This window comes from Oryza glaberrima, chromosome 7 (assembly GCF_000147395.1).
Source record: "Oryza glaberrima chromosome 7, OglaRS2, whole genome shotgun sequence".
NCBI classification, from domain to species: domain Eukaryota; kingdom Viridiplantae; phylum Streptophyta; class Magnoliopsida; order Poales; family Poaceae; genus Oryza; species Oryza glaberrima.
The window spans coordinates 16,562,921-16,573,616 of record NC_068332.1 but is presented as its reverse complement, the minus strand read 5'-3'; the positions used below and the strand labels follow the sequence as shown (position 1 = coordinate 16,573,616).

The following is a 10,696-nucleotide window of genomic DNA, read 5'->3' as shown; positions in this document are numbered from 1 at the left end:
GGTCTCATAATGCAGGCTGTATATGCTAAAGAGATAATCGATGAGTTTATTGGGTGACGTCGTTTGTGTCGAAACAGTAAAAGAGAGATTGTAATTAGGTACGTAGCTCAGCATGATATATATATGCTGTTTGGCAAGCTGATTGGTTCTCCGGATGTATTGAGCATTGATCTCTCTTGCTCGAATTGAAGATTGTAAATGTGTAATGTAAAAAAATTATAGTTGTCCCTGACGGGGCCTATATATGAGGCATTGCTCACGAGAGCTGCGTACGTTTGGAACCATGGAACTGAACTTGATAATCACAAAATAATACTCTGCTTCTCTCAGAAACTGGCAATATAATGCCAATACTTTTTGGAAAACCCACATATGATTGACCTTCAAATTTTGGATCATATCGATCTTAAGAGGTACAATATCATGTTTACGAGAAATTTAGTTACTAGTATAGGCTAGGAAAGTAATCCATTATATAGGTATATATCAATTCCTAGAGTGTTGAATAGTATAGAAAGAGAAGATTATTGTGAATATTGGACACGTTGTACTGATCCTTGGAGAATGGTATATATAGAAGTACATGACTTCAATCTCAAGTAAGACTAGAGATATAGATGGAAACAAATCATTTCCAGTGTCACAAACGGATACTAGAGTCCTATTCATATACTCTAACATAAAGTAATTAAATTGCTAAACCGGTACCAGAACTAGATAAGTGAGTACAACAACATGAAAGTAGAGCATTTAAGTACAATAACGTAGCAGGTGGGTGAGTGCAACAACTTAAAAATTAAGCATATAAGTGCAATAACTTGCCTAGGTAGATACGTTTTTGGTCAAAGGAGTCGCCACACATGATATTTTTCCCATGGAGGCATGAGTGATGTGGCAAAAAAACCACATACGTCAACTCCTTTAAGAACGCACCCACCTAGCCAAGTCACAACACCGAAATGCTCAATTATCAAGTTGTGACCTTCAAATACACATCTCAAGTTGTCGTACGCAAATGCTCAACTTTTGAAGTTGTTGTACTTAAATGCATCCACATGGCAAGTTTTTTACTCATAGCACAATTTATGTGGCTAATGTGAGTATATAATTTCAACAATTAATTAACATAACACAACAAAAAATGAATGATAATAAAAGGCTAGAAAGCACATTGACTTGTGATAAATGAATTGACAAAAATAACGGTTGCATGCATTAAATTGCTGTCCTCTCTAGATATATGCTACTTGTAATTTTGCTTATAAGATCTTTCACATTTCTTTTTTTCCTTTTGAACATCAAGTTCAATCACATGGACTTGAGAACACTAGCTAATTAGGAAAATCCTTTTGACATGATACATTCTTTTTAGTAGCGTGAAAGAATCTATATAAGTCTGGTTATACCTTATTTTCTTTGGATTAAAGATCCTCATAGCTTTTGAAGTTCTTAACAGAAATAGCTTGGCATGTATTAGCAAGAACTAACCAGACATTGCACACGCCTATGTGGGCAAACATACTAGCTACTCTCTAAGTGACCTATATATTATATTCACATAAAATTTTACAGTAACTATAATATATATGTATGCAATGCAACAAAATATATCCTGTTTTCACAAAGTTGACTAGGTTGATAATTTAATAATAGCTTGCATGCAAATTAAATAAGAAAACTTCCATGTGTTTGGTCTCTATAAATGTATTAAAATTCACCAAGCGATTCAGGACAAAATAGATGTTGGGTCAGCTGACACATAACCATATTGCACTTAGAATTACACCATTAATTAATATATAGCCATTCAAATATAAGTATACTGACATGCACTAAATCATATATATCCAATCTCTGGGTCGGCCAGGTCGATTAAGCATCTAGCTAGCTATTCATATTTAGGAAGACAGATGCAACTTAGTTACTATATTAATATATTCCAGCAGCATGACTATGTTAACTATATATAGTAGTTTTCTATATATGTATAATCGAACACATGTCTATTTGCACAAAAATTTGCCCAAGACATCTCATCCCAGGTGAGTGGAAACAATCCAGTAGCTATTATTAATGTGTATTCATGCATGATACATATATATTTTTAAAAAAGTATATAATTTTATGTTTATAAACAACTTTCTTTTGGCTACAGAATCATATATCTTTCTATATATGCCCAAATTAGTGTGATATGTAAAATGCACTTGCTAGTTATATATTGTAGCATCGACCTGTTTATTCAAGATCACAATTAATTAATTGATGTGTGCTATATATGTATTTAAAAACACAGAAGTGTTCATGTAGTTTATATATTAATAGGAAATGCATGCATGCGGCATGCCACAGTATTTATGTCTTGATATATCTAGGTATTTCAAGACAAAATCTAAACAAAAATACTAAAAAAGGAGAGTAGCATTAGCATGCAATTACTATGCTTGTGTCGTTGAGTTGTAGGCTAATTGATACGTTATTTACGTCTAACATATACCAATGTTTCACATTATGTGCACATTAATTATTACTATTAGATAGTATAGCTGACAAATTGGAAACAATCTTCATCAATCATCATGAAGTATATATATGACTCAGATGAGTTATACCTTGCCAGTAGATATATGTACACGTGTACATGGAACTATGAGAGCTAGCTTTAATTTGTTTTCCCTTCAGTTTCCAAAATGTATGGACAGAGACAAATTGAAGACGTTGCAAGATCATGCAGTAGTGTGTGTTTGTTGGAGAGAATGGTTGATAACCTTTTATTTTTCTTGTGCAGTGCGATGGTTATCCTTTGGAAGATATGTACATGTTGGAGATGAATTAAAGGTTCACTCAAGCATGCATGCATAGGTGCAGTGTTTGTTGGAGAAACTTGTATGCTTATGCATAAATTGACAAAACTGAAACAAACTTTTCTTGCACTAAAAGGGTTGAAAACGTATGTAATGCCAGTTCTGTAGCTAAGCAAGAAGCAATAACTGACCTGTTGCTCTCACATCACACACACTAGCAAGAAAACAATAACTGACTTGTTGCTCTCATCTCATGACTAAACGAGTTGACTGGATTATATGCATGAAAATGATGCAACAGAGTTAATTAAGATGTAATCAAGAAAGGTTGATCATATATCTATATATCAAAAAGATTCAAGAATGACCATCATCTTGATTAATATGTTGGGAGCTAGACTACAAGAAATTAATGTCATGTATGTATATCCACAAATGCTTTATGACATGCAAAAAAAGAAATTTGACACAACTTTTTTGAGATGTCTAAATTAGATAAGTTTGTCTTATCACTCATCTTAGCATTGCATTTCTTGCCTGAAAGGACGATCTCTGAAACATTCTGAATCAAGAACACATGGAATTGAACATCAAAATGGAAACTAAGGGGATAAAAAACGCATCGAATTTAAGCATGGGAAATTAAGGAACTAATTAGGGGTGAGAGGATAAATGGGCTTAGCAGTCCCACTGCAGCTGCTCCATGGCGTTGCCGGCGCCGCCGCCGCCGCAGAACATCCCGCACGACTCCACCATCAGGTCCAGGTCGAACGCCGTCGCCGTCGCGCCGCCGTACACAGCCGACGAGACGTCCACCATCTCCACGCTCTTGTCCACCACCATTGCACCGGCGGTGGCGGCGCCGCCGCCGTGCATCATCAGCGTCGTCGGCGCAACGCCCACGGCCGCATCCTGCACCAGCACTTGCTGCTGCTGCTGCTGCGCCACCTGATCCATCACCGCGAGACCGCCCATGCTGCCCGGTGGCTCGACGGCGGTGGCCCACATTGCCGCCTCCTCGTCCATGAACGCCGCCATGCTCGCGTTGAAGCCGCCGTTGCCGTTCGACGACATGCCGCCGCCGCCGCCGAGCTGCTCCATGGAAGAGGACGAGGAGGAGCCGTTCATGAAGTCCATGGAGGCGGCGCCGTGGACGCCGGCGTTCTGATCCCTGAAGCTCATCAACACGCCTCCGCCGTTGCCGCCGTGGTCGGCGTAGGGGTATCCCACCGGCGCCGCCACGGCGGCCTGGTGATGATCATGCGCCATCAACATGCCACCGGCGGGGTTAGCAGGGAGGACGACGTCGTACAACGCCGGCGGGATCGCCGGCGGCGCGACATCGTAGGCGGCCGCCTTGGCCGGAGAGCTGATGGTGAACGGCGTGGTGCCCGCCGCCGCCGCGCCGTTGTTAGACTGGAACTGCGCGAGGCCGTTGCCGCTAGGGTTTGCGGCGCCGCCGCCGCCACCGCCACCGCCATGGAGGAGCGTCTTCGACGCCGGCAGGAGGTTGTGCGTCTTGGGGTCGAGCCCCTGCGCGATGAGCTTCTTCTTGATGCACGAGTTCCAAAAATTCTTCACCTCGTTATCCGTGCGCCCCGGCAGATGCTTGGCGATCTGAGCCCACCTGAGACACATGGGAATCGTTCTGAGCTCCATGGTTCCATGCACCAACCAGTTCAACCCAAAAAAGCAAAGCAAAGCAGCCATGCGCCATACGCATGGCCCAAGAAGAGTGACGGAGCCAGCGGTGTCGTCAAGCCAAACGACTAATAACGTTTTTCGATGATCGACTAATTTTTGTAGGTATCGACAGCTATTAATAGTGGAGACGGCAGCGATGGAGCCCGGACGGCTGCCGGGGAGGACCTACCGGTTGCCGAGGATGCGGTGGACGTCGATGATGGTGCGCTCCTCCTGCTCGGAGAAGGTGCCGCGCTTGAGGTCGGGCCGGAGGTAGTTGATCCACCGGAGCCGGCAGCTCTTGCCGCAGCGCTGCAACCCTGTGATCGATCGATCCCATCAATCCAAGAACCAAGAATCAATCAGATGGCCGGAGAGAAATGGATAGATCGCCGGAGTATTCGGCGACGGCGAGGGGGACACGACGGACGTACCGGCGTGCTTGGGGACGGAGCTCCAGCAGCTGTGGCCGTGCTCGGAGATGTACCGGACGAGCTTCTCGTCCTCCTCCGGCGACCACAGCCCTCGCTTCACCTTCTGCTTGCTGCAGCAGTGGTGCCCCATGGTCGCCGGCCGCCTCCGCGCCGCCGCTCCACCGCCTTCTCCTGACCTAGCCGACGAGTCTCCCCTCTCTCTCTCTTTCCCCACCTCTCCTCTCCTCTCTAACCCCAACAGTGTGTATGTAAAGCCTCCGGTGGCTCGGCTGGCTGAGTCACTCACCCACACAAAGGGCAAGAGGCGCACACACGCTGCTTGCCTCTGCGTTGCACCATTTGACATTGACAATGACGACTATGCCCCCGTCGTCACCGTGTCTGTGTGTGGGTGAAAGGAAGAAACGACCAATATACTCCAAATAAAGTTCCTTGTCCTATACTGCCAAAAAGGGCGCGGTTAATTTGATTTGATTTACTAGGACGGTAAGTACCAGCAGGGGTTTGACAAATCGTTTAGATTTGTCAAATTTACCGTTCAATCTTGATAACTGATGAAAATGGGTGAAATTCAAACAACTTTTTGTTGAAAAATTTGGATCTCGCTTTTTTTTTATTTCTCGATTCGTGAAGACTCAATATGCTGGTGACCATGGTTATCACGCGGTTACTATTTTATTTTTAGACTCTGATGACTAGTAATTCTGTGAGCAGAGAAATAATGAAATCGATTACGATCTCGACCTTATAAAATACAATTGTTGCATTTAAGTTTATGGTACTATTTTTTTTCTCCAACCACCCGTCACTGAAATTAAATTTAAGTTTTCCTCATCTTACCATAAATCACCTTGTCGCTCCCAACGACCACTCATTTAATAAGCGGCATCGGAGTTTTTTCCATACTAATTTATCTTCTGGATACTATAATAGTTACTCCATCTATCCCATAATATAAGGCATGGTCAAACTTGACACAGTCTCCAAAACTAATCTTTACTACTCCCTCCATCTATTTTTGATAGTAATATTTCTAAATCTGAAAAATTTATTTTTGATAGGCATATTTCAATATAACAACATATCATCTTAATGACTTTCTTGGATTTAATGCGTGACTCTCTATTCTTCCACACATGATTGGCTACATGGGCATTGAGAAATGTAAATATTAATAAATCGCTTGTTTACGAGGAATGACTAGTAGCATGTTTAAATGGATGATAAGTAAAATTACTTATCCTTGGTCTATGTGCCAAGATGAAATATGACTATCAAAAGTAGATGGAGGGAGTATTATCTTATAATTTCTCATATATTATAAGGTTTGTAATAACAAAATTATAATCATATGAAAGGAAATTCAAATGCCAATCCAATGATATAATTTTTAGCAAGTAAAATTAAATTCATAATGTACTAAATGTTGGTCAAAATGCTTTGAAGGTGAAATCTTGAAATGTATAGGCGCATTATATTTTGGGATGGAGAGAGTATTATTTTTTTACGGAGGGGTACTTTCGACAACAAATAGTTAAGCAGAATATATAATTACCGGGATGATAAAATTAACAGCGAGATCAGGTAGAGAATAATATATTCATTAGCTATATAAAAGGGTTATCATATTGATGATGGCGTCGTTTGCACTCAGCCAGGGGATCTTAGTTTTTCTTGAATCTTTGACATACTTTAGCTAGCTAGCTGGCTGGAGATAGTACCAAACGATCACTGTTAATTGTAAAATCTACACACTAATTAATCACGCATCAGCTAGCTAGCCAGAGCTTTGCTAAAACTTGTGTGAGGGAGTAGCGTTTCAGGGAAGCTAGCTGTGCAGGGATTCTTGAAGCACAAGAGATTGATCGATCGATTGATATACATATGTCTCTCTTAAACTACGCTGTCGGTGATGCATCCTCTTGCTGTACTATCATAAGACCAAGTTCAATAGTATAGCCCACTACTAGCTCCAATTCATCTATAGCTGATCTAATAGCCAATTCATACAATAGTAGCTTATTATACTATTAATATATGGTCCCACCTGTCATACACACATTGCGTCTTGGAGTCCGTGCTGTAGCTGGCTACAAATCTGTAGCCCGCTGCTCTTCTCTCTCATCGTCTATCTCATTAAAATATGTTTATAGCTGGCTAATAGCCTGCTATTGTACCAGCTCTAATATCATGCTCCAACATTCTCATTTCCAATGGTGTTTAATTAACCTTTTCAATAAACCTAAACTTGTGTCAAGCTATGTAATGTATACAAGTACACCTCGGAGCGGTATATTCTTGTGAGGGAGTGTGTGTTATACGAAGTTCATATGATAGAGCATAAAAAAAATTACAAGATTACAGCCCTAAGAGGTCATAACCAGGAAAATAAAAGAAATATATCACCACCCAAACACCGACAGCTCCAACACACAGACCCTGGAGGAGGCTACCACCGGACCGTCTATCTCTAAGCGTGACCGACCGCCGCTAGACCAACAAAGGAACTACAGCCTAGATCGCCCAAAACCCAACCCTTACAACCGACATGAAATCCCGCTCTATCCACATCTTCGGGATTGAGGGAGAGAGGGTGAGAGAGAAGAATGGAACTGCTTCCCCCCTTAGGCCCTTCGATGTGGTCAACTTGCAGAAGCTAGAGCGCCGACACAACTGGGCGTTAATCTAGATCGAGCTTGCGCTAGTTGTTTGGGAGGTTTCAGTAAGGGGCTGCCTAGACAAGGGGAAGTATCCGGTGCAATGTCCCTATTCAGTGCAATCATGCAATCTCCATCTTCCACCGTTGGATCGAGAAATGGACGTCCGAGATTCGTCCACGTCACTATGAGTTAAAATTTAACTCGCAGATTCACCCATGAGTTAAAATTTACTGAGAGTTAAATTTTAACTCATAGTGACGTGGACGAATCTCGGACGTCCATTTCTCGATCCAACGGTGGAAGATGGAGATTGCATGATTGCACTGAATGGGGAGATTGCACCGGATACTTCCCCACCTAGACAACGTCTCCAAGGAGCCATCAAGGTCTCAAAGAGAACTGAGACTAGGCTTTCACCTGGTCGCCGACCCGTTAGAGGGGATGAGACGGCATGACAACACCCTCAGGAGGAGGAGTGACTCTCAAAACGCCACCATTGCCGGCCTGACCAAGGCTAGGCTGGGTTTTCACCTGCCGTCCACCACCTGTCTATCCACAGCTAACGCACCATTGCTCCACCACCATCTAAACCTCTGCCAGCACGTGGGCACCACTGCACCGGTGCCCCTCGCTGGCCAGCCTCCGCGTGTTGCCACCGGTCATGGCTCATCATGCCGCACCGGCATGTGCCTCGCCGGCCGCATCTCCTCGCGTCGCACCGGCCTTCGCTGCCCGTGGCCGAGCCTCCCTACACCTCCTTGCGCCGTGACTACGAGCCAGCCGCGCCTCGTCGGCCTCCATACCAGCTACGCCTCCTCGCGCCTCACTGGTCTCCTTCGCCACCAGTCGCGCCTCCACACGCGCACCGTGCTACCCTCCGTCGCCGTCGACATCGTGCCTGCACACTGCGCCATCACTGGTTTACCCAGCCGTCGACCTCCCTGCCAGCGCCTCTGGTGCGCCGTCTCCAGCCAGATCCGGCGTGAGGGCACCGGATCCAACGACGGGTGCCAGATTCGGGCATCCCGCCGCCGGATCCGTGGTCTCTGCCACCGCTGCTGTCGCACCGTCGCCATCCCCGCCGCCATCAAGGCTCCTGCCGCTGTCGAGACTCTGTCGTCACCGTTACCGTCCCTACCACCAAGACTCTACCATCGTTGTCGCCATCCCCACCGCCGTTGCCGACGCCAGCCGCCACCCTGCCAGATCCGACAGGAGTGGCACGGATCTGGCGGTCGCTGCTGCTGCCGTCCTTGCGGCCGCTCGGGCGGCAACGAGGCGGAGGAGGAAGGATAAGGGAGAGGGGACGGCCGGGTCGTCGCCTCCCGAGCCGTCCCTGGTGTAGGGCGACGCGAGAGTTTTCATGTGTGTTATATATCAGTATGTAGCATATGCATATCGAAGCATGAGTTGAAATATGAGTTCATATCTTCGAAGGACGTGTACAATAATAATAAATAAATTGGCCTATAATAAATAGGGTTGATGCTGATATTAATATGAGAGAGGGGGTGAACACGGGGAAGGAGGGGAGGGTAAGGGGGTTATATGAGAAAAAGTGAGGAATTGGTTAATTTACTAGAGTTAATTGTATGACGTATTTTATTTGATGACCCATGTGAAAGAAAATAAATGAAAGAGAAGGGTTAACTCTTTCTTTAATAGGCACATTAACTCGAGTAAATTAGAAGGGGGAATAAAAAATTTTGATATTGAGCAATATAATGGCTACAACCCACTAAGGAGTCAACTGTTGTAGAACATATTTGTAAATCAATCTCTTATATGAAGAACTTAAGGAGTTTGAATCAAGTTAAGACTTAACCGTGTTGAACTTTTTCCTGATGTAATAAACTATCAGTATAGCAGAAATGCCTGGTAGAGACACTAGTCAGTTAATAATACTATAGAGACACACTTTTCAAATGCTTTTACTATAGAGACACACTTTTCAAATGCTTTTACAATAGTGAAGAGGCATTTTTAGAAATGCCTCATAATTGCCTTATGGTGAATTGTCTCTATAAATAAAGAGTCATTTTATAAAATGTCTTTGGCATTTTAATTGAGGGATTTTTTATGTCTATAAAAGATTAGAGGCATTTTCTAGAGGCATTAAATTGCACCACAACCATATAAAACCAATGTAAAAAAAGATAAAAACAAATATTTTTCCTTGCTATTGCCAATGCTTGAAGACTTGAAATCATGGCTACAACAAAAACATCATGCAGAGACATTTTTATAGAGATGTTTTGTAAACTACCTCTAAATTAGAAATTTTATAGCGTAGAGACTTTTGAGAGGCACTTTAAAAGTTACCTAGAAAACTTTAAATCTAGAGACACTTTAGAGACATTTTAATAATATTTTGTTAAATTTTATCTTTATCTTGTAGAGGTATTTTTGGCATTTTAAAATGTGTATGATATGGTATTTTCTTAAGCCATTTGAAACTCTATAAAGACACTTCTTATAATGATAAATTGATAATGCATACTAATAGACAAAATATAAGTAACACATGCACAAACATATAAGTAATAACACGAAGTTGAGTTGTTTAGTGCATTAAAAATAAAAATGATTTGCCAAGAGATCTTTAGTTTAAGGATAGTCAATAGTAAGGGAATATAATTTTTTTTTCTAAAAAATACCTCTACCATTTTATAGACATAAAATTTGCCTCTATTAAAATACGACAAGAGAAAGAGACATTTCATAAAATACCTCTTCGTTTATAGAGATAATTCATCATAAAGCACTTAATTTTGAAAATATCACTATAGTATTGCAAACACACTTTAAAAGTACCTCTATTTAATTAAAAAAATATCTCAAGCATTTTTCTTGTAGCATTCATTTTTGTCTTCAATTCACTAATTAACCAATTCAACCTTTTTGTCATTACAAGCTTACTTATATCGAATTGTTGAAGTGCCTCTACATCATGTTTTTGTTGTACTATACATATGAGATTAAACTAGTATATATTGTGGAATTTGCCCTAAATATACATATGTACGGGTCTAACATGTGCGAGTCAATGATATGAATTGAAGGCGATATATACATATTTAGCTGAAATAATTAAGGAGTAGGAGATATCACCTAC

General features: G+C 42.2%; 1 protein-coding gene across 1 annotated transcript; it reads right to left on the bottom strand.

Moving 5' to 3' along the window:
* Positions 1–3,313: 3,313 nt before the first annotated feature.
* Positions 3,314–5,124, bottom strand: LOC127779993 (myb-related protein Hv33-like). The gene is made up of 3 exons (XM_052306936.1): positions 4,922–5,124; positions 4,678–4,807; positions 3,314–4,431 (listed from the first exon to the last, which is right to left on the bottom strand). Exons 1-3 carry the CDS (start codon positions 5,049–5,051, stop codon positions 3,483–3,485), a joined length of 1,209 nt encoding a protein of 402 aa, XP_052162896.1. The 5' UTR covers positions 5,052–5,124; the 3' UTR covers positions 3,314–3,482.
* Between the last annotated feature and the right edge of the window lie 5,572 nt (positions 5,125–10,696).